This window comes from Budorcas taxicolor, chromosome 13 (assembly GCF_023091745.1).
Source record: "Budorcas taxicolor isolate Tak-1 chromosome 13, Takin1.1, whole genome shotgun sequence".
In the NCBI taxonomy this organism is placed as follows: domain Eukaryota; kingdom Metazoa; phylum Chordata; class Mammalia; order Artiodactyla; family Bovidae; genus Budorcas; species Budorcas taxicolor.
The window spans coordinates 66,765,370-66,790,057 of NC_068922.1; the positions used below are offsets into that span (position 1 = coordinate 66,765,370).

General features: G+C 46.6%; 1 protein-coding gene across 2 annotated transcripts in view; it reads right to left on the minus strand.

The window, feature by feature from the left end:
* The window catches only part of TTI1 (TELO2 interacting protein 1), a 39,299-nt gene that overhangs the window by 3,139 nt on the left and 11,472 nt on the right, over window positions 1-24,688 (minus strand). Inside the window, exons 3-7 of one of the 2 annotated variants that reach the window (XM_052650725.1) lie at window positions 19,391-19,600; window positions 16,357-16,505; window positions 12,902-13,042; window positions 10,381-10,585; window positions 10,002-10,089 (exon numbers count right to left, since the gene is read on the minus strand). In XM_052650725.1, coding sequence (XP_052506685.1) covers window positions 10,002-10,089; window positions 10,381-10,585; window positions 12,902-13,042; window positions 16,357-16,505; window positions 19,391-19,600 — 793 coding nt within the window. The remainder of the gene's footprint in view (window positions 1-10,001; window positions 10,090-10,380; window positions 10,586-12,901; window positions 13,043-16,356; window positions 16,506-19,390; window positions 19,601-24,688) is intronic. The other variant, XM_052650726.1, reaches the window with a different exon arrangement.

A 24,688-nucleotide genomic window follows, 5' to 3' on the forward strand; every position in this document is an offset into this window, starting at 1 on the left:
GGAACAATTCTTCAAGCGACAGCATGGGTGCACACTCTCAACTTCAAGGAGTATTTTGATCTGGGCGACACCCAGCCAAGTGGTGCTGCAGCCCAGATCAGTCACCACTCTGTTCTGCAATGCTGAAGTTCATTTTCGGCATCCCTTTTTAACTTGCTAAATTCGGGTGTTGCATTCATTGGCAGGAAAGGAAAAGGAAGGAAGCCACTCTTTCTGCCCTTCGGGATCCCTAAATAAGACACTAACAGGGAAGCAAAGGAAAAATCACGTGCAAAGTTCATCTTCTTCTAGAAGCCAGGGCCAAACTCTTGGAAGAATTATTTTGGGTCTCATTCCTGAGCTCCTAAAGTGATAGAATCCCCAGAATGGCAGGTTGGCTATGCTAGTTTCTTCTCTCTGCGTCTGGAAGCAAATTATTTTGCCTCTGTGAACGTGTTTTCCTCTTTCTCCAAAGGAAAATAATCACACTGGCCCCACCCTCTTCACAGGTTTGTTCGGAGGCTCTAAGGAGATGAGGTGCAGGAAAGCACTTTGAAGTGTATGATGAAAACAACTGTTCCTTCCAGAAAGAGTGTGTGTGTCTCAGGAATAATTATCACTACCAACCCTGGCAGGACTGCCACACCATGGAAAATTCTCAGATGCTCTGAAAGGGGCAGAACATTTGTCTTTTGCTTCAGTCATAATTTCCTTCATATTGACTTGGTAGGGGTCCCAGTTCTCAGCCACTGGGGTCGTAATTTTGCCCATTATTTTCAGGAAGAAATGAACGCACTGTTCTTTGTCCTCCGTGTGCCTGGGGTCGGGAGCAATTACTGTGCCGTGCAACTGTGCCAGGCGGCTGGTAGGCAGAGCTGTGCTCTTTGCTTAGCAAAAGACATGCGACCTGCTGAACTCTAAACACTGACAAATTCTGAAACCAGACCCTCGTTCACTCTGAGGCCCTGGGAGCTGAGCCTGAGACCCAGGAGATGTTGTCTGACTACTCAGAGGCCCGGCTTTGCTCCAGCCTCTGGGACCACCCTGTCCCGGGCCCGGTTCCTGCCCTTTTAGGGGAGAGGGGCACCCAGACAGGGAAAGGCAGAAAGCTGAAGACCCTGAAAGCATCCTTCTGCATAATCGAAAGATGAAAGACAAAGAGGAGACCTCTGTTTTGAATTGATTGGAGTAACTGCCTGGAAAATGCTCCTAGTACATCTTGAGACATGGCTGGGATGGCTGGTGAACACGCCAAATGGCCAACTCCCCAAAAACACTTAAAAAAAAAAAAAAAAAATATATATATATATATATATATATATATATATGTGTACACCATTTAACTCCTGCACAAAAATTTCTTTCTCCTTCCCCCAGACCCAAATCAGTGGCTCCAGGGGGCACAGTTATCAAGAGATTATCTGGTCCCCAGATTTCTGGGAGGCACTCGGCTGGGCCTCTTGCCTCCGAGTGTCCTGAGGCGAGTGATTATCTCTCAATAACCTGTAGGACCATGTAGCTTAAATGATAACTTGACTTTAAAAAATTTAGAACTTGCCGTTAGGCAGTTTCTAAGCAACCTCTGTTTCCATGGCAAAGAAGCCTGGTGTTTATACTGATTTTTCACTTAAAATGCGGTTTTATTGAATTTCACTTCATGCAGGCAGCCATTTCCCTGCACTTCAGCCCTATCTACAGTTGACGGGTATCAGTAAGTACCTAATAAACTCCAGACACCAAACCAACAGAATGCGACTCATTCCTTTATGATCAATATCAGGTGCTCTGAGTGACAAAGCCGGGGGTGGGGGCACCTGGGGGGTTGGGAAACATGCTGCTCGAATCTGATTGGCTGGGTCTGGTCCCATCTCTGCATGGTTCACCAAATGTTTACTGGCACCTGGTCCAGCGCGGGGAGCTGCATCAGGTGTGTGGGACACAAAGATAGGTGGACAAAGGCTCTGGCCTCAGGGTTCCCTGTCTGGTGGGGGAGGACAGATGGACCACAGACACCCACAGTGCGACATGAAGAGGGGCAGGCTCAGGTCACGGCTGGGCCGGAGCTGGGGAAGGACTCCTGAGGTGGGGACCCAGCAAGTCTTTTCTGGACATCAGTGGGATTGGTTCTAAGCCCCTTCCAGCTCCAACATGCCCCAGCAGTTCTCAAATCTGGGGGCTGAATCCTGGGCCTGTCCATCCCAAGTGGGGCAGAACCCAAAAGACACCCTTCTGCTGAAGACGCGAATATTATGGAGTACGTCCTCACCATCTCATGCTAGACCGCGCTGGCTTCAAGGGGAATTCTAGAAAACTGCCGGCCAATCGAGGCTCGGCGAAGCTAAATAAACCGTAACTGAAATTCAGTGCTCCCAGTTCTCCTGGGTGACAGGCTATTCTTTCTCGTCAATTACTTGCTTGAGGGATCTGCTGCTCCTTGTCTCCTTCTGGATTTATAAAATGCTCTCATGAGCTGTCTGCATAAATGCCAGTGGTAAAGAACTTGTGGCTCTGAGAGGTTTATTTATTTATTTATTTGGGGCATTGAAAGAAGTTACTCAGGGCGTCTCCTTAGGGACACGACACAGGCTGTCTCTATGTGGGTGCGACTAAACGCAACTGGAGGATAAACTCACTTGTTGGAAAGCAGGCATACTGCAAAGTGATTTTGGCTTCCCTGTGGTTCCCTTTCTGGCAGAACAGCCACCATGCTCTTCTCTTCCCCCTTCCACCTCTTCTCCCATGATTCTGTACCTGCTGACTCGGTACATGGTGATGCTACAAATGAGGCTGTGTGTTTCCTTTTAAATAAACGGATGCTAAGGGTATCCACGTGTCGGAGTCAGCAAAGCAGTGGGGCGATGCTTCCATACTTGGTAATTTACTCTAATGGGTCTCGCTTCATTGGTTAACCAGTATTTCAAGCCTGTCCTCTTGCTATTCAATTTAGCCATCTTCCCCTGCACGGAGGCCGTTTTTTTGTTTCTAAATGTTGGAAATGGAGGATTATGACTTGGAGCAACGATTTACTCTCCAAATAAATACCACCAATTGCCTTTGCAGCTATACATACTCGTTCGACTTAACTATATTTACCTGTTCACAGTCATTCATCTATCGATCGCCAACCTGCCTACCCACGCAGAGGCCGGTATTAAAAACATTTTTAAATGCAACCGGGACAGGAATTAAAACCATAAACACTAGGGGAAGCTTATGATGCTAATGCAGTCCCTAAAGTACCAGAAGACAAAGTATCATAGTTGCAGTGGAATGACTCCATGGCTTTGTGCATATTTAAAAAGATACGGCACTGAGAGGCCCAATCTGTTACCGACAATTCAAAAATAAGCCAGAGCCGAGAAGGGTTTAAATCCCACTGGGGCCGGATTTAAAAGCAGTCCTTCCCATCTGGCTAGCTCTCCCGGCTCCAGGCCCCACTGACAGCCCAGATCCCACGATGGCAACACTGCTGGGCATGGATCTCAAAGTGGCCCTGGCCGTCTGTACTCTCCGGCTGCATGCCGAGTTTCCTGGCCCTCCCTGGAAGATTCACACCCTTGCAGAAAAAGACATCTTCCTGGTAGCCTACCTGTTTTGTGGCCCCTTCCCTGCCACCTTCGAACTCTTGTCCTGCAACCCACGCTTGGGCACCAAGCCAGAAACCTCCACTAATGGAGCTGTAAGAAACAGCTCTAGGAAATGTTTCTGTATTTACTGTTAGGAGGCTGTTAGGAGTCTTCAGTCACAAATGTACCTAGTGTTCTTCTAAGATGACCCAGGGGTTCAGTACCAAGGGAATTCCAGAGAGGGCTGCCTTCTAAAAGCTTTCCGTTCTGACTTCAGTAATGACTAGAAGTCGCACAGCAGGTATGTCTTCCTCTCTGCCTCCTGTTAGGAAGCCCAGAGGCTGCTGCAGGCTCATCTCTAGCAGAGGTGATGAGTTCCAAGTCTGTGTTTTACAAATGAACCTCAGCCCTGGCTTCACTTTGTTTTCCCTCTTCTTATTTTTCCTTTAAAAAATGTCTTCGCTTCTTATTTACCTTGTTGCATACACTTTGTTTGTAAGATACTCGAGGTCTTTTTCAGAATAAGGAGGAAGTTTAAATAATGATAATGACTACTACTGATTGACTTTTTACTCTGGGCTGACATTCTGTGTTATAGACTAATATACATGACTTTGCTAAATTTTTGTAATAATTTTATCATGCAGAAAAAAAAAGATTTGCTTATTCTAGTCTTGTAGATGAGGAAACTGAGACTTCCAGAAGGAAATTAATTTGCCCAAGGTGATACCACTACTAAGCAGTCATGTGAGGCCAACTCTACCGTGGTCTTCACCTTTGAACTCTCAGCACAGTATCTGGTGAATAAGAGACTCTAAAGCATCTTTTGAATTAATACATATATAATAAGATAATTGAGGCCATGTCCCTGGCTACTTCACTTGGCACTGAGATTGTCAACATTCACTCCTGCCTCTTAGGTGTTCGTGTCAGACCTCAGACTTCACAAAGGGATGAAATGACCACTCTGTAGTCGGCCAAGGCTTTTGATATCTGAAATCCACTTGGTGCAGGCTGTCCAGCTACCAGGCTCGATCTCCCATCATGAGCATCACGGTTCCCGACCCAGTATGGCACATATCAATTGCATGCAGGCCCCACACTGGGCTTTACCACTGGGTGGTAGATTGGATGACCCTGGCAGATTATCAGTCACGTGACAACACCGAGAAAGCAGGGGAAGGATTGTTAGCATTTGATTTAATTGGTAGCACAGAGGTCCCTGGCTTCCGACCTGAAACCCAGCAACCCACTTCGTCTGTAATTTGCATGGCAGATGTCTCTTATCTTTGACACCAGGAAATCATGCCTATATCCACACAGTGAACAGCTTCAGATCTGAGTACATTTTTAGAACAGTGAGACTTGAAAAGCAGCAGTGCCTGCCAAAAGATGGATAATAGGAAAGCTAACTACTGGGTCTGGATTTGTCCACTATTAATCAAATGTCAAAAGGGAAAATATTAGGAGTGCCCTCATTTCCATGCTGGGTGTAGTCTGAGGGGGAAACAGTTCGGCAGCCCAAGCTCAAACACATTGCCCACACAGTTTAAGGGGGTGAGCTGCTAATTTCAAGCTCAGCTGAACTAACAGATCACCTCTGTGGCTGCTGATCCATTCAAATATAATAAGCCCACATGTGGGTAAAGAGAGGAGTTGGGGCTCTGACGGGGATGAAATGAACAAGCCTCTGCCAGTATGAGTTCGTCCAGGGTTTGAGGCAGTGGCTGCATCTTTGATGGGCTGAGATCCTACTGCTAGAAAGAATGTGGGGAAGTCAGTCAGCAAATGAACATTCAAACTTGGTCCTGGCGGCTCGAGCAAAAGTGGTAAGGGAAAGGTGGAACAACTAACATGAAAAAGATCTTTCAGGGACTTCCCTGGAGGTCCAGTGGTTAAGATTCTGCACTTCCATGCCCCCAAAATACCATGCCCAAGGGTATACATGTATGTGTAACAAATACCCAACACATCATATATTTGGCAAATTTATATATCTCCCCACATGGATGATTCCCTGGTGTCTCAGATGGTAAAGAATCTGCCTACAACACAGGAGACCTTGGTTTGATCCCTGGGTCAGGAAGATCCCCTGGAGAAGGCAATGGCTACCCACTCCAGTATTCTTGCCTGGAGAATTCCACTGATAGAGGAGCCTGGTGGGCTACAACCTATGGGGTCACAGAAGAGTCAGACACGACTGAGCGACTAACGCTTTCCATACGGGTGTGCACATACAAATAAATATAACTCCAGAATGGGAGCATCATGAGGGCACAGGCCTCCTCTCTCCTGCTCCCCTCTAGTTTTCATGCCTGGAACAGTGCCAGGCACGGAGTAGCTACTCAGTCAATCAGCAGCATGAATGATTGCTGAGTGGAGTCTTACACACTAACGCTAAGCATCGGCGTGACATGTCTGGAGGAAGCTGTTATCACCAAACCCAGTTTACAGGGAAAGGAGATGAGGGGCAAGGAAACAAAGCCACCTGCTCAAGGTCCGGTTGCAGAGCTAGGAAGATGTGAACTTGGGTTTGCCTGCGTCCAGGACTGGAGCCCCGGGCCTGTTTACACAACGTCTGTGGGAGGCTCTCTCCCTTTCCCACCACATGCATAAGATCTGCAGCATCCCGCACTTGCCCAACCAGGAGGTGTACCAGCTGGTCACCACCTGCTGGCACCTTGCACCCCCACCTGGCGCCTCAGGGTGACAGGTGGAGTTAGGACTGTGGGGGTGGAAACCAGGTGGCCTGAAAGCATTGTCCCTCCCTTGCTGGGCATGGGCTTCCAAGTTTGAAAAAACAGATATTGCCCAGTTCTTGTTCTGTTTAGCCTGAGGGTGGAAGATTGACTGGATGATGTAAGCAAAAGGCAGGGAACCTCAGAGGCTGCTCGGAGAGAGGCCTGAGGAGTGTGGTTTTAATGGAGCTGAATTGAACCAGGTTGAGAGCATGTACTGATTGGAAGGAAAAACAGGAATTTGGGGGAATGTGCGCTCATCTCAGATTCCTTTCATGTAGGAGAAGGGAAAGCTCTGTGGTCAGAAAGGCACAGAACCATGGAGGCCCACTGCATGCTGGGAGGTACCTCAAAGGCCACTGGGGCCACTGGGGAATTTATGTCAGTTAAGTTCTTCAAGGCTGAGATGGGGGTGTGGCTGATAGAACATGTTATTTTGTACTCCAGTGCTTATTCTCAGGGACTGGGCCTTATTTATAGCTCCTGACATGCTGACCCCTCCTCCCACACCCCAAACATGGTTTTCTCATTTGTTATCCACTGAAATCACTTAACTAGGTGAACTCTGGGAGAGTTGGTATGTTTTCTTGCACAGCCAGTTAACAGTGACACCTGGTGGTAACAAACAGCAAGATTATACCCCTACTCCTACCACCCACCCCCATGCCCCCCATCCCGCCCCCTCCCCCCAACCAAGCTGCAAGATTTATGTTCCTCCTTACAAGGCACATTCGCTAGATAAAAGCATTAAACTGGAATGGCATCTCCGTTCTTAGCATTTATGGCCTTGGTTATATCAACCACCCCCTGATCAATTTCCATTTCTAGAGTTTACAGCCGGGATGTAAAAGCCTGCCACAAAGGCTATATTTAATATGACAAATTAAAAAAGCAAACACAGGCTTGGTCATTCTTTGGAGCCAGGAGAAGTAAACAGGAGGAAGGAAAAATCCAACTGTGAATACACACAAAGGGGAACTTGCCTGGAGCTGTGAGTCTGCCTCCATCCCCACATGAGGCAGGCCCCCTGCCGAGGTCTCACCGAACCCCCACCTGCCAGACCTACAGACACAGCTGCTCCTCCATCTCCTTTCTGCATTGGGTTGGGGGCAGTGGGCCTCACAGCAGCCACCTACCCTCCCAGGTTTCCTCACCAGCCCCGCCACAGCCAAAGCGAGCCAGTCACCTGCCCAGTGCTGGAAAGTCACTACCCCGGAGGGAGTTGGGGCATCTCTGAACGGCTCTAGTTTGCACCAGTTCTTTTGAATATGGAGCTGAGGTTTGAGTTTTTGTAACCCTCTGGTTACAGAACTCCCCTGTGGGCCCTGGCAAAGAACACACCACCTTTTCTTCTCCCCCAAGTGCGTAGGGGTGTCACTGATAGTTGCTGGGGGTGGGTAACACTGAGGGGCAGGAGTGGAAGCAGGGGCCTGGGGTGAGGCTTCTGCAGGGGATCAGGTGAAGAGATGAGGGTGCCTGGCCTGGCAGCTTGGAGGTAAGCAGAAGCTGACAGTGTTAAAAGAGATACCGCAAGTTCGATAGACAGGCTTCACTTCTGGAATGGATGCGGCGTGTGAAGGAAAGAGGAGAATTAAGGACCAACAACTGGATGGATGTGCGGCCATTTGCTGAGCTGGGGCCTGTGTCTCACTCAGGGGACCTCGTTCGTTAGTCCCTGGAGGTCTGACTGCTTTCATACTCATTGGCCCACCCTTCTCCCTGTCTTGGCTCTGCAATCAGACTCACAAAGGGACCAGGCTGCCTATTGTCTCACGCTGCTTCTCCCATTTAGAGAGCTTATTAATTTCTGAATCAAGATGCCAAATCAGCTCCGGATCAAGGACAACACAGGTATTTTTTTCCCCCTGACTTCAAAATAAGTTTACAGATGATGCGTTTGTGAAGCAATCAACCTTGCACTTCCTCCCTGCCTGGCAGAAGGAGGTCATCTGACTCAACCCTGAGTGGAATGTGGTGGAGCAAACAGAAGGCACTGCGGTCAGGCCAGGCCGGCTGGCAGCAACCTCCTCCTTCCCCATCCGCCTCCTCCCGAGGCACCTGGAATTACAACTCAAGAGTCAGCAAGGTCCAGTTTGGGTTTGATTGCTTTCAGTGGCAAAAAAGAAAAGAAGACTAGAAATGAAAAGATAATGAATTGTGAATATTAGCCTGTTTGATGGGTCTGAATTTGAAGGACAGCTATGGGGAGGGTGGAGGGAAAGTAGAATGAGATGGGAGATGAGAAAAACCAGACCTTTCAGACTCTCGCTCGTAGCAGACACCCAGAAGAATCTGCTTCCAGATGGATCCGTCATGTTCATGAGTTGTACTTTAAATCAGAGCACAATTAGCTTCAGGGACTCTGCCTGGGGGAGGACGATTTTCATCTTTAAGGAACAAGAATGTCTGGGGACAAGAAGCTGGTTGAGATGCGCCCCTGCGCTCGAGAAACCATGACTGATTCTGGGCCTAGAGGATGTGACAGGAAAGGGACAGAAAGAAAAAAGGGAACTGGGGAAATCAAGAGCAGAAAACTGCAAAGGATAATAAATCAATTCGAAGAGATATTTCCATCACTCCCAGAGAGCGCAAGGTTTATAAGGGAGCAAGTGGGCTTTCCTCACTCACAGACAGAGAGCAGCCTTCCAGCCCTTCAAGGGGCGAGATGACGCCAACCCTACCAAGGAAGATTAGGGGCATGTTTCCAGAAGCTGATGGAGTGGGAGGGGCTGTTTCTTTGCCTGGGGAGGTGGAACTGTAAGGCCCAGGGCAGAAGGCAGTGCCAGGCAGACCAGCCAGCTTTCGCCTCCGCTGCAGACGTCCAAGGATGGCAGTTCCAGCGCACAGGTTGCTGCCGGCTAGAAGGAGGGCTCAGGAGAGGGGGGTCAGGGTGCACTGTGGGTCTCAAGTCGGGGGAAGGCTGCTGTGCTCAGTTTTAGTTTTTGCTGAATATTCCTTAGGACTCTAGGAACCAGACATAGGTTCTTCTGTTAGAGGTGGTAGAGCTATTCTTCAATAAGCAAATCTCTTAGAAATGAGAATCACATAATTTCAGAGTTGAAAAGGCCCTTTAAATCATTAGTCTAGGGGTTTTGAATGATTCTTGGTTCACAGACTCCTATTATATATCAGATGAATGATGTAGACTCCATCTAGGAAAAGACATGCATGTGTCTGCTTGCACGCGTGCGTACATGCATGTGTCTGCTTGCACGCGTGCGTGCATGCACGCACATGCACACACACACACACACACACACACACACACACACACACAGTGCTGCATACGATTTGTGAGGGTCTGTGGCACCCGAAGACCATTAAGACATTCTGTGGAGCCAAGGTTTGCTAGATCAATAACCCAGTGCTTTCGCTTGGCGAGTGGGGGAGCTAAGAGAGAGGTGCCAGGGTCACCAGGGAGGAGAGCTAGAAGCCAGTCACTCTCTGCCTGCTCCCCTCCAGGACACTGTCTTTATGCTTTTGGCCCCTTTGGAACTGTTGCTGACGCTGCACCAGAGGAAAAGGTTACTTTCAAAGAGAAAGGCGTCTAGTCAAAATGCCATCTCTGGATGTTGGCACAATTAAAGAACCCATCTTAACCTGGCGAGGAGAGAGAGAAGAGAAAGGAGCAGAGATGCCTCCACTCTGCTCGCCATTAGCAAATCATCCATAATTTAGGACAAACGTAAAAGAGATGCGGGTGATCAAGCAGACGTACCTCCTGGCCGCCTCTTGCAATTTCACAGGCTGTTTGGCACTGAGGTAAATCAAGCAGGCGTCCGCCACTTTATTCAGGTCACCCTCACCTGCAGAGAGGAAAAACAAAACAAGCGTTGGCCCTCAGACTTCATCAGGGACGAGCAGTAACCCTCTGCTGCTGCATGAAACTGGAACAGCTTGGCAAGATGCATGGGCTGTGTACTCCATCCCCAAGTCAAAAAACACAGCAAGGTAAATGGATAAATGAGGCCGAAGTGAGATGGAAGGATGTGCACAGGAAGGGAGGTTGAGGGGAGCAGGGCCAAGTAAAGAGGACAACAGAGGGGTGAGACAGAGAGGATGGGGTGTGGGTCCAGGCGAAACTGGCTGGTACCTACCGAGGTCCAGTCTCTCACAGAGGGGGCCCAGGCCCTGTAAGACGGCCAGCTGCAACCTGAAGGCCAGCGTGTGGGAGTAGACTGGTCCAGCTCTGGCACTGATGGGAGCCTGGCTGACTAAAGAGCCAGCCAGCTTTGGCAAGACATCTTTGCAGAATCGGCTCCTTAGAAAATCGCCACACTTGCCTCCCAGGGTACGCAAAACCTGCAAAAACAGTGCCTAATCCGGTGACTGAACATCACTAAGGCAGCAAGAGCATTTAAGAGAACGTTTGGTAATTCAATTTCATCTCAGTCTCTGTTTGAAAAAAAAAAAAGAATTATTGCTGTGAATTCCTTGCCCATGGTTTGTGATTCTGACAGTTATGAATTCGGAGGTCTCTGTTCCTGAGGCATGGCTGCTTCTATCCATAAATACAGATTACGTGGAGAATAATTCAAAGGAATCTTGGGTTGGATGAATAATATGGTTAATACCTGGATATTCCTCCCTTTTTGGTTTAAAAAAAAAAAACAACCCAAGAGCTTAAAGCAGTTCACATAGATCATCTCTTGAATCTTCCTAACAGCCCTTGAAGGAAAGACTTGTGCTTGTTAACTCTAGCTGGCTGAACACACACAAACAGGCCCAGGAGCCCAGGCCGAGCTCAGCGGCTGCCATGTGCAGGCATTAGGACGGCAGTGACTGGCCGAGGTCCTTGGCTGGGTCTGGGCAGGGACCCTGGTGGGCAGAGCTGAGTCAGAGTTCCTTCTGTTCCGTGGCACAGTCTCTTATGTACATCATCCTCATTCCAACTTTCACAACAGGCAGTCTCTTTGCATGTCTCGTTTCAAACTTTCTCTAGCAGAACATATTGAAACGTTTTGCCCCACTGCACAGGACCAAGTGTACAGGATAATAAGAATTTCTTTAAAAATTGGTAAGCAAGGCATATCCAGCACAGAGAACATTTGCCGACTTTGTAGAGAATGAGGCACTTATTTCAGGGCCCTCAGCTGGACTGCACAAGGCCTGATGGAGCTTAAGGGTCACCAATGGGTCTGGCAGTGGGAAAGCAGCCTCAGTTACAGTGCATACACCTTTATATTTTTTGGTTTTTCCACACTTGCTGTCATTTCAGATAACCTATTAATTTTCTTAAAGGAAACAGCACAGATGAGTACAATTTGAGCAAGACCTCTTTCCTCCTCCCTTCCCCTAACTTCTCTTCTTCCCTCTCTCTCTCCCCAACCTGCCCCCCCACCAGCACATCTGTGTGTCACCTTGCACATTTTGCTTTCGAAAATACATTAGCAATTTTGTATGTTATCAGTGTAAGCTTGCATTTTGGTCCAGTATATGTTGAAGAATCTTACAGAAACACAATATACTTCTGCCAAGCATATCTGTTGCATCCCTGGCTTCATTTTATATCCCTACACATCTTTTTTTCTTTGCTTTATCTTGCTCACCCACTTCTAATTTATGTTAGCTTGCCATGGTAAATGTATCTCTGTAAGCTGTCTTAAGTGCTTTTTAGAACAAGGAAGGATATAAATAAATAAGCCAAAATATGTGTGCTAACAGAAGCCAAACTAACTTAGGGAGAATAATACCATACATACACAGAAGCCTTTTACCTTTTCGAAGCATTTCATCAAATAGTCCCATTTTATCCTCAACATCAACAACTATGAGAAACGTGGGCTAGGTGGCCACAAGCTTCGTCCAGAGTTGCTCAGCTGGACAGAGGATGCCCACTGCTAGACTGCAGAGCCTCGGCCTCTTCACCTTGACTCTCTGTGCCAGGCACAGAAGGTGGGCATGAGCTCACAGATTCAGGTTCTACCACTCACTATCTGTGTGGCCTTTGTTTTGAATTTTGACTGTGCTGGGTCTTTACAGCTGTGTGAGGGCTTTCTCTAGTTGTGGTGAGCGGGGGGCTACTCTCTAGTTGCGGGCTGTGGGGTTCTCACTGTGGTGGTTTCTCTTGTTGTGCAGCGTGGGCCCCAGACTGTGGGTTCAGCAGTTGTGGCACAAGGGCTTAGCTGCCCTGAGGTATGTGGGATCTTCCGGGACCAGGAATTGAACCTGTGTCTCCTATATCAGCAGGCAGATTCTTAACTGCTGGACCACCAGGGAAGTCCCTAGCTGTGTGATCTTGAGAAAGTTCCTTAATATCTCTGGGCTTGTTTCCTGCTCTGTCAAAGATGGGGATGTTAGTATCTTCCTTGCAAGGGTGTTGTAAGGAGATGAGCTCACACATGGAGAATTGCCAAGCGTGCTGCCTGGGGCACAGGAGGTGCTCAGTGGATACTGGTGGCCCTTTCATCTACTAGCTCACTCATTCTGCTTCAAATTCAAAAGGAAACTGACTTTCATTTTTTTTCTCTGTGCTTTTCTTATTTTTCTGTACTTTCTTCAAGGTATAGTAGGTCACATCAGATAAAAAGAGAACCAATCCCCTCAAAACACTTCTGAGCTTCCAGCTTACATCCCCCCATCCCTATGACTGATGGCAGTGGGGCACCAGTGTGGTACCTTGAAGGCTCTGAGCACCGCCAGGGGGTCATCGTTGGTGAGTCGGTGTACAAGCGAGGGCCAGGCCCGATGAGCCAAGGGAAGCAGCTGGTTCTTGTGGGACTGCAGAACAACCACGCACAGATCCAGCACATCCAGGACCTGAAAGGGAAGAGGACGCGATTGCAGCAGACCGTAAAGGCTTGAAACCAAATACCTGCAATCAAGTCGCCACTTAAAAAGAATAAAGCTTAGACCCTCATAAGTCAAATAAACATTCATGAGTTCCTGACTACATGCCAAGCACTGGTGAGGTATACTGGGTGGGAGGCACACAGGGACAAAATACGTATGTTCGTAATACATATGTTTCCTTGCCTTCATGGGGGGCTTATGGTCAACTGGGGAAAAACCCAAGGTCTTAGACCTTAGCTAAGACAAATAAAGGGATGAATGAATGCTAATTGTGAGAAGTGCTACAAAGGACAAAGTCAAGGGAGAAACGCAAAGACACTAAAGGGAGGGCTCTATACCATACAAACTGCCAGGAGGGCTGCTGGGCTGGCTTCTTCCTCTGTCAAAAGTGGGGAGGCCAGTATCTTCCTTGCAAAGTTGCTGTAAGGAGATGAGCAAGGCAGAAACAAGGCAGTAACCTCCACAAGGAGGCATAAAGGATGAGCAGGAGCTAGTCACATACAGAGAGGAAGGGCTGGGACTTCTGGCAGTCCAGTGGCTAAGGCTCGGCACTCCCAGTGCAGGGTGCTTGGATTTGATGCCTGGTCAGGAAACTAGGTCTCACATGATACAACAAAGAAATCTCGCATGTAGCAACTAAGACCCGGTGCACCCAAATAAATGAATAAATAAAATTAAAAAGAAACTAGAGCAGGGCAGCCTGGAGCGTGACAGAGGAGGGGTAAGATGGGGCTGGACCATGAAGGCATCACGTTAAGACTTTTTTATCTGGTACTAAATGCAGTGGGGAGCCAGGGGAATGTTCAGGAATGTGATATGATACAATTCATGTATTAAAAAGGTCACTCTAGATGCTGAGTGGAGAGGGGACTTGAAGTGGGAGCGAGAAGAAGTGAGGAGGCCCTGGAGGAAGCCGAGACGTATGTCCACTTGGGTGGAGTCACACAGCCACATGCTGGAGACAGAGGCAGGGATGTGAAGCGTTTGAGATCTGTTTTGGAGATGAAATGGCTTAAATTGCTGAGCTGCTTGGATTTAGGCTTAGCAACTGAACAGATGCAGGTGCAGCTTTATGAGACAGGAACAGGGGAAGGGGAGGAAACTGGGAGTGGGGAGGGAGATCGGGTTCTGTTGCCTCTAAGCAGAGAGGTCAAGTAGGCAGCTGGGACACTGGTCGACCTCAGAAGAGAGGTCTGGGGTAGCCTAGATGTCAACTGGTTTTTTTACCTTTCCTGAAAATATGTCTCCTGATCTCTCACGTCTCAAAGTTCACTGAAGACAGACGGCCTGCTCAGGGTCACAGGCAGCAGTCACCATGATGAGCAGGCTTTTCCCCAGCACAGAGTGGGTGAGGGTGCATATGTGAGTTAGGAAGACAGAGTGAGGTCCGCAGGAAACGCAGATTGGATGCCTAGTGTGTGCTGGTCATAGGAAGATTGGAACAGAAACAGAGAACAAAACAGGCCCTGCCCTTGAGGGCTGAATAGTTAGGGGAAGAAGAGAAGCCTCAGGAGAGCAGGGTAGTACTCGGGGAAATGGCTTTGGATTTCTGTTCCGTCACTAACCGGGCAAGTTAGATCATACCCCATTGACTCAAAGATGCACGCTTTCCCCCTTCTGCCTGGAACGTTCCTCCTCTCCGTTTTGCCCCTGCAGGGCTGGTTCCTTCTCAGCCTTCAAGCTTAAACATCACCCGACAACCTGGTCTAAATCAGAACGTGAGCTCCCTCTCATTCAATAGGCTGTGGGAGTGAACAGGGGTGAATTTTCTATCACAGAACCTCTTACTACCCTCACAGCATTTCCTCCACGTACATGTGTGTTTCTGTGCATCACCTCTTTCCCCTCAAGAGTCAGAACTTTCCATGAAGACAGGGATCATGTCTGCTTCATTTCCTCCTACACACCCTCTGTCTGATCTGTAGCAGTCCTCAATAAGTACTGAGCGAGCAAGTGAATGAGTATAAACGCCACATCTGATGCTACTTTTCATTTATAGCCAACAACTCAGTGAGGTAGGTCATCATCATGCCTACTTTATAGATGAAGCAGAAGATGCTCAAAAAGGTACACTGATCTACTCCAGGTGACATGGCTAGTGAGGGGCAGAGCCAGGATTTGAACTCGGGTATGCCGATCTGACTCCAGTGATGACGTTCTCCATAGCTACAGTGTTTACATGGCAACTGGGCTTCCCCTGTGGCTCAGCTGGTAGAGAATCGGCCTGCAATGCGGGAGACCTGGGTTCAATTCCTGGGCTGGGAAGATCCCCTGGAGAAGGGAAAGGCTACCCAGTCCAGTGTTCTGGCCTGGAGAATTCCATGGACTGTGTAGCCCATGGGGTCACAAAGAGTCTGACATGACTGAGCAACTTTCACTTTCATACATGGCTGCTACAAAGTGTCCAGAAGAGGGAAGACACTTTGTTAATGTATCAACCAGACACCACTAACAAAAGGCACCTGAAAAATGACTCCTGAATGGAACAGAAAATACTAAGTATCTCTGGGAAGACTAAACAAGTCCCACAAAACCCAGATGCTGAAGTTTGAAGCAATCTGTGGGCCAGGGTTTCCCAGCCCACTGCCCCTGGTCAGGGCAAAGTGCCCTCATCGCTATCAGTAATTCATGGAGGCGGTTGTTTCTCACTCCTGCTTGGGGGTAGGCAGGAGCGGGTCAGGCTGTGCTTTCCTTTGGGTGTCAGATCTGCCCCCAGGTGATCTGAAAGCTGTGTCCCCCATGCTCACCCTGCCCCCATGCCCCTGGCCTGTTATCAGAATCACTACTGTATAGTTTAAGACCTTGGTGATGGGGAGGCTGCTTCAGAAACTGCCAGCAAGTGAGGATGTAAGATTAATAAAAGTGTTGATGCTTGGCCTAGGATGAGAATGGAAGCGGAAACAGAGATAAGGGCTACAGTCAGGCTTGGAAGAATGACCACTTTAAAGTATTAAAACCTGTGTCCCATATTAAGTCGGCACAGAAAATGATATCCTTCCCAAAGCTTATGACTCCCCCACCCCACCCCTTGGAGATGCGATGACTCTCTGAAACTTTGTGCTTTTTAATTCCATCAAGGGGATTCAGCTCCCTTTTGGCATCTGGGTCGATACAGAAAGACTAAGATGGCATCCCACAGATAAATTCCTCCTGGGGCCTTCTCTTGGCCACCGCACATGCACCGGAGATAAGGGTGGCTCCTGCTCACCCTGCAGTCACTGCCCGCAGACCAAACCTCATCCCACTGCTCTGTGAACGCAGGGGTAGGGCTGCACACTGACCTTCAAGCGGATTTTCAGGCTTTTATCTGACATCAAGTGGATGCAGCGCTCCATCACGTCCGTGGCTATCTGGATCTGCACTGGCAGTTGTGGCTCCACATGGGGACCGGTGTCATTCCCCTCCACTTCGGGAGGGTCTGACTGCTCCTCTGAAAAAAAAAGGATAACTGGAGGCAGTGTTTTCTGAGAGATGCTGCACCTCAACTTAACCTCCCAATCTCAGATATGGAGTAAGACTTTAGAGGGAAAATGTCAAGGAACTGATCCCAAGAAAACCATGTAAAAAAGGTGGGTCAGGCTCTGAGTCAAGATATTCACCAAAGTATTACCTCTAACAGCTAGTGAAACCCTCCATGTCCACTGTAGGGGGATGGTTATATAAACCACGGTATGATCCATAGAATGAATGGCATGTTATGAAGGCCTGAAAATTTGTGTTTAACAAGGGCTTTAAGAATGAGGGAAAATGCTTATGGAATACATTGTGTTAAAAAAAGAAAAGCAGGATACAAAATTGCATACACAGTGTGAGTACTATTATATAAAGTTTTATATAAAGACAGGAGGAAGTACAAAATATTAACAGAGATGCGGTCACAAGATAATGATTTTTATTTTTTCCCTATACAATTAGCCTTTTCTAAGTTGCCATTCATAAATATTTAAAATAAAAACATAAGAGGGCAAGGTTCTAATTGGGAGCCCTGAGGCTGGGTAGTTCCCTGGTGGGCCTCTGGCCCTTTATTCTCTTTCCTCCCCTTTTGACTACGGGAGTACGTGCTGTCTTCTGTACCAGCCTGGAAGCTCTTTTGAGGGCCAAGATCAAGCCTTGTACATCCTGGTATGAGGGATAACACCAGGGCAGCTTGACACAATATACAATGATGGGGTTTGGTCAGAGGACTAGTCTTGCCTCCACATCCTACTAGCAGCTCCTCTCACCCCATGTTACCTCACCTGAAAAAAATGGGGATAAAGCATGTATATCTCATTGGCTTGTTAAGAGAACTAAACGAGATGAATGTAATCAGTTATTTATTTTCACTGCCTGGAGTGCTACATTGCATGAGATAAGTGTAAGTTTGTAAATTAAAACAAAAAACACTTGAGTAGTGTGAAACCCAGGCCAAAATTCCTTCCCTGAAATTCTTCCTCCCTCTGCTTATAGCCTCTAGCCTCCCCCACCATCTTCAATATCAGCTGTGCTCATTTCCATGGAGCTGAGCATTGCTCCCCTAACTTTCTTCCATTTCAGTTTCGTCTGCTGGAAAAACAGAATCTTAAGAGTCTACATCTGTCTCTAACAATGCTGAAAAGATAAAGGAAAATGTGTTTATAGGATGCTTGGATTTCCTGGTGAAAGGGACCTTAGATACCCAAGGTGCGCTTATGGCTAAGACAAAAAACCCATGTCAAACCACTATCAATCTAAACATTCCTTATAATGCCAAGTGTGTGTTGTGTACTTGATGAATGATAATGATAAGAACGACAAGGCTGTGCTCTGCTTCTAGAGGAGGACTGGTTGTTTGAAATTCACCTACTGTGGAATGCTATTTGAGAGCTGTGGATTCTTGCTACTGGAATAAAAATTTGATTCATTCACTCCACTCCTGGCGAACATCAACTAGAACCAGAAGTTCCTAATCGTGAAAGAATGGATTCAGGGATGATGCTAGAATTTCAAACAGGAATGGCCAATCTGGATTACCAGGGATCAAGATGCCTCTCCTTCATGGTTTCTAGGCTTGGTTAAGGGGTGCAGTTTACAAGGATTGGGTTGGCTCCAGAAACAAAAAGGAGAAGAAAAAGCTGGATGGATTTCTGATTAGAAAATTCTGTTTCTAGAGAGAAAAACAACTCAGTTCTGCATAAACTTGTTTCTTGGTTGTGATGCTTCCCTGCTATTTAGAAGGAATTTGTTGTAGTTAGCTGCATTGAACTACTATTTCCTGTTATCCTGAAAAAGTATTGGCTTCAGTTCACCAGAGCCTCAGAGTAGAGGCTGCCAAAAAAAAAAAAAAAAAAAGAGAGAGAGAGAAATCTGCTCAACTCCAACCTAACAAACTAATTTGGGACTCAGTTCGATTTAGGATAGTTCTGAGACCACCAAGCTCATTATGACTTGGCATTTTATGTTTGCAGAGGAGATTCTAATAATTTATTAATCCTTCCGTGACCTGAAGCTCCAGATTGAGCTTGTGAATAAAACAACAGGCCAGAGCTTCAACTAGCCTAAACTCCCTTCTTCTTTATCATATTAGTTGGTAAGAAAAACACTGGAATCTCCTCCTACCAATAAATAAAATAAATGGACAAAGCGTATGAAAAGATAATGGGCGTAAGAAAAAAAAAAAACTGTTAGGAAAGATGCGTGCAGAAAGATGTTCGACCTTTCTAGTGATCAAAGACATGCAAAGTGAAATAACCAGAACCAATCTGATTCAGCGAGAAGTAAAACTGGTGATAGCCGTTGTTGGCAAGGCTGTGGTGAAACCAGTATTAATCCTGTACTGCTAAAGGGAAGGCGTAAATTGACACAACCTTTCTGGAAGGCAATTTGGCAGGCGTAAAATAATGTTCATATCCTTGACCTAGAAATCCCACTTCTGGGATTTATAAAGAAATATGCAAAAGGAAGGAAAAGGTCACATGCACAGAATCATACACTGAAGCACTGTTTATCAGAGTGAAAGCAACCTAAACTTCCCACGGGGGAATGGATGCTTAGTAGCAGCTATTAAAACATTAATTATGAAAACTCCATAGCAACGTGAAGAGTTCTTTCTTATACAACTGAATGCAAAAAGGGTATCTATACATTTCAACTGTGGCTGCAATCAAATAAAAACAGGCGTGCAACAGAATAGGATGGAAAAAAGGCAACACACAAAGTGAGAACGCCTATGTTAGCACGGTGGGCTATGAATGACGCTTATTTCCAAACTTTCTATAACGATGTTTCATTGTTTTTACAATAATCTGCTTCAAACATTAAAAAAAAACAGTTGAAGCCAAAATAAATGATAGTTACCATCTTCATTATCAAGATCTGAGACATTCCCAGCTGCCACATCCTTTTCCTTGAGGTAGTTCAGCACGAACTGTTCAATGTCTTCGGCTGTTGTGGGGTTCTCAAGGCCTTTCTCAAGACTTGCTGATCTCTGGCTCAAAGGACTTCCCTCTTCCCCTACACTTTGCTCCTGGAGTTGCCCGAGATGACCCGTGTCTGGGAACCACTGAACTGTAAATAAAGTGTTATAACGATCACCTTGGTCATTGACAATAGGCATTAGTCCCTTCTAACTAGAATAAGCTCTTTGATGTGGCCTGTGTGGCCACCACAGGATCCAGTCTCTACTTCTCTCCAACCTTCTCTTCTAACCACTCCTGGCTGCCTGTTCACTGACTGTCTTCTGGTTCCTCCAATCTGTCAGGCGGCCTCCCACCTGTGAACTTCTGCATGTGCTATTCTCATTGTCTGGAATACTTTCACCGCCTACGTCACATCTGGTTAATTCCAACTCACTTTTCATGTCTTAATACAAATATACCTCAGCCAGTAAAGCCACCTATAAGTCTCTTATATGCTATATTAGACATGTTCTTCATGTCAACTCATCACCATTTGCAGTTACTGTATTTACTTTCTATGTATTGTTTAGTGTCTGAATATCCCATTAGACATTGTGCTCCAGTGATCACCCCTGCAAAGTCAATCTGCCCAGCATGGAGTGGCTGCTCAAAACACATGCTGAAGGAATAAATATGCCAGACTGAAGGACAGCTACAAGAGACAAAATTCTGAGTGCAGACAGCACTGCTCATCAGCAGAAGAGAGGTTCAGCAGAGCCTCGAGAACTAACAAGTCTCACACAGGTGTTTGATACAAAATGCTTCAGAAGGCTGGCATTTTCTCTCCAAAGCTTTTCCTTCTTCAGTGATCCTCCAATACTTTTGATGTGTCACCACGTAATAAGCTTCAAATGGTACCGAATCAGTGGTTTTCAAACTGTGCCTTGAGGAGCCCTAGGGCTCTGCAGAAATGTCTCAGGGTCACAAGAGGAAGGGCACCCAGAGACAGCAGGTTAAAGGGTGGGAACAGGGTTTCTCCGCCTTCTGCGGCCAGCACTGCTCTAGTTTTAACTCTTTTTATATATTGGGGTCCCCCAGGGCTTCATTTCAAAAATGGCACTTAATACTTAAAGAACAAAACAATAAGAAAGCCCTGTAGCCTGAATTTTTGTCCTCCTTTTACAGACAGCAGGGGAAAGTCTCTGATGACCTTTGGCACCTGCTAATCTCCTTTCTGCTTCCCTGGTGGCTCAGTGGTAAAGAATCCACCTGCCAAAGGAGGAAACGTGGGTTTGATCCCTGGGTCAGGAAGGTTCCCTGGAGAAGGAAATGGCAACCTACTCCAGTATTCTTGCCGGGGACATCCCATGGACGGAGGAGCCTAGCAGGTTGCAGTCCTTGAGGTCACAAAGAGTCAGACATAACTTAGCAACTAAGACAACAACAGCAACAATCTCCTTTCTATCGAGGAGTATCTGCAAAGAGTCACAGCAGTAGCAGATGGGCTATGCCCGGGCCAGGCAACTGGGAATGGCAGAGAGCGAATGCTGGACATGAGAACCCCTGGTTCAGTATTTGAAGGATCCTACACGAAGGGATTGATTACGCCAGTGCCTCACTGCCCAGACCTAAACCTGTCCTTACTGTACTCTGAGGGACTGCATTCCCAGTGGGTTAAGGCCAGTACCCAGCATTTACACTGCTGAAAGCAGACACGCTGTGAAGATTATTTTCTAGATTTAAGGCTACTGCCAGACATTACAAAGTCTTTGCTCACAAATGGCTTTTAAACATATGAAAAGAAGCTCAACCTCACTCTTAATGCAAATTAAACCATAATAAGGTGCAATTTTTCTCCGACTGGATTAGCAAAGATCAAAAAGCTAAGGTAATATACAGGGTGGGTGGGGGGTGACAAAATTGCTGCTCTCTTATACTGCTGATAGGAGTTTAAATTGGAGTAACCTCTTTACAGAGCAATTTGAAACTGTATCTCTCTATCAAAGACTTAAATGTAACACTCTCTAAACCAGCAATTGTCTTAGGAGTTTACCCTATAGATACACTTAGACATGTCCAAAATGACCTACAAAGATACTCACTGCAGCATTCTGCGGGGGCGGGGGGGTGGGGGGCGGGGGTGGGGGGTGGGGGGCGGGGGGGGGCGCGGGGGTAGGCAGCGGCACGAAAAGATCAGAACAAACAAAATGTCCACCAAGAAAGGACTGCTTAAATCATGGTGCAGCCACGCAACAGAGCACTATGCGGCCACCAAAATATGGCAGCTCCGTGTGTGGATGGCACGTTCTTCGGAGGCCAAGGTGTGTGGCATGGATGCTTTCTCATTTTTCAGAGACTCAATTTTTTGTTGTTGTTGCTGTTACAAATAATCAGCCAACCAGTAGCTGGTGCTAAGCAGTAATTTAACTGACAGTTCTTGCCTTCACTATGGAACCTTATGGCTTTTTAGTCAATGAGTGTGAAACACTGTGCTTATAGTAACTTGGTTTCCTAAAATGCATACCAGGTTCTTTAAAAACCTTTCGGAAGTTCCCTGAGACCACACTTTCACTCCCATCTTAAGAGAACGTGACCATCAGTTAGAAGAAGAAAAGCCAGCAGGCAGTGCTACTTTGCTTCATGCAGGGCTGATCCGTTCCCCACAGTACTGCTTACCATTCAAAATGCAAGTGTTATCTGGGTTATTTTGAAACTTCTGGAACAGCTATCCCCACTTTGGCAGCTTTTCCTAGGATGTTCTCAAGTCAAGCTTTTGCCATCTTCATTTTCCTTTCTACAATTTAAGGAAAGGGTGCTATATAGGATCCCTCCTTTAGAAATGATCAAAGACACTGGCAATCTAAGGCAATTCCATTTTCAAGGCCCAAAATGAGATATCTCCTGAGAGAATAAATAAATAAATAAATAAATATAAATAATTCCATAGACAGAGGAGCCTGGCAGGTTACAGTCCATGAGGTTGCAAAGATTCAGACATGACTGAGTGACTAACACACTTTGGCCTTTCTCGATGGCTAAAGTGGATAAAGAATCCATCAGCAATGCAGGAAATACTGGAAGAGGGTTCGATCCCTGGGTCCAAAAGATCCCCTAGAGGAGGAAATGGTGACCCATTCCAATATTCTTGCCTGAATAATCCCATGCACAGAGGAGCATGGCGGGCTACAGTCCAAAGGGTCATGAAGAGTTCACAATTGAGCAGGCACAACTATCATAGGTGTGTGTGTGCTGCACAGCATGTGAGATCTTAGTTCTTCAACCAGGATCAAACCTGAGACGCCTGCATTGGATGCATGGAGTCTTAACTGCTGGACTGTCAGGGAAGTCCCGAGGATATTTTTAATAGGCCTTTTCTTAACATATTTTTTAAAACTCAAATTAAGAGATAGTAGAGTTCTCCAAAGCACTAAGGGCAGGAGTCTAGGCCCTGGAATATTTGGGCCATGGAAGCCATTCATAATCTAAGATCTACAAGCAGTCAGCAAGTGTTAGCTGCACTTCCACGAGGGCAGGGACCAGGTTCTCCTTGGTCATTGCTGCTATCCCAGTGACTAGCCCAGGACACAGGCTTCTTCGTGGTTGCAAAATACAACCCCGACTCTTTCCTTTGGTCTACAAGGCCTGTGGGATTCACATTTACCCACCCTTTCAATTTCATCTAGTGTCACTCTCTCCACAGTGACCTCTCTCCCATTCTCCAAAGACCCCAAGCTCTTTCTTCCCTCCAGGCCTTTGTCCCTGCTATTTGCTTGGCCTGCATATTCTTAAAAACCCTAAAAAGGACATGACAGCTCCATGATGAGCCCTTCTCAAACTTCGGGTCATAGCTATAATGTCCCTTCTTCTGAGAAGCCCCTCCTGACCACTCTGCTACTGTTCCTGTTGCCCTCTCACAGGAGCAGGAAAGCCCCTTGAGTTTATCCATCCTGTTCACTGCTGTATCCTGATTATTTAGCACAGTGTCTGACATCTAACAGGCACCCTTTATTTAATGAATGAATCACAGAACATTGACATTGTATGTTCATGAATGAACGCTGGAAGCGGGATCAGCTACAGGGCAGAAGACTATCCCTGTTCAGTCATCTTCCTTGAGAAACTTTTCTTATGTGGTCTTGGCTTTGTCAGCTGACAGAATGAGGTCAGCGACCTTTCCACCCTAACTCTTGCCTGGAAGATCCCATGGGTAGAGGAGCTGGAGGCTGCTGTCCATGGGGTCGCTAAGAGTTGGACACGACTGAGCGACTTCACTTTCACTCTTCACGTTCATGCATTGGAGAGGGACATGGCAACCCACCCCAGTGTTCTTGCCTGGAGAATCCCAGGGACGGAGGAGCCTGGTGGGCTACCGTCTATGGGGTCGCACAGAGTTGGACACGACTGAAGTGACTTAGCAGCAGCAGCGGTACTGAAATAAATACTGGATATATGTTCTTTGCATAAAAGGAGCTCATGTATATATAGCTCATTTTTTAGTTTTTTATTTTTTTCATGCAAAGATGGACTATCCAGTGGAGGGATTCTTTTTCTTAGAGTCCAAAACTTTGCCATTTTAATGGTGGCTAATACCTCCAACAGACACCCAACAAGGTCAAAGGGAAGGAGAGAAATTCAAACCAACTCATACAATTAAAAGGTTAAAGTTTCTAGGCCTGCTCTGATGTGGCAGTCGCTAGCTACATGTGGCTATTTAAATAAAAATAATTCAGTCCCTCAGTTGCACTTGCTGCATGTAGTTAGTGTACTGGACAGAACACATATAGAACATTTCCACCATCACAGAAAGTTCTGTTGGACAGTACTGTTCTGGATTATCTGTGGACTGAATAATTCATGCTAGTTCTGTTCTCCATTAGCAAAGATACTGCTAACTCTAAATACTGTCAGAAGCAGTCTGGTATATTGAAGAGATCATAAATCCTGACTTTCCTCCTTATTAATTGTGTGACCTCGGCTAAGCAGGAGCTCATTGAGCTTTAGTTCTCCTCTGTAAAATAAAAATAACGTTTACACTTATAGTGTGCAGGGTTTATGTCCCTGGGATAGAGCAGGGGCGTTGAGCCTCTTGGGATGAAAGAGACTGTTACAAGCATAAGAACATAAGCAATGGAACCCTAGCATAACATGTGGGACCAGATAAACAACTATACAAATAATGAAACAATGTCCTCCATGGCATAACCACAAATAAACAAACCAACCAAAAAAAAACCAAGATGCAGTAAACGAGGATACT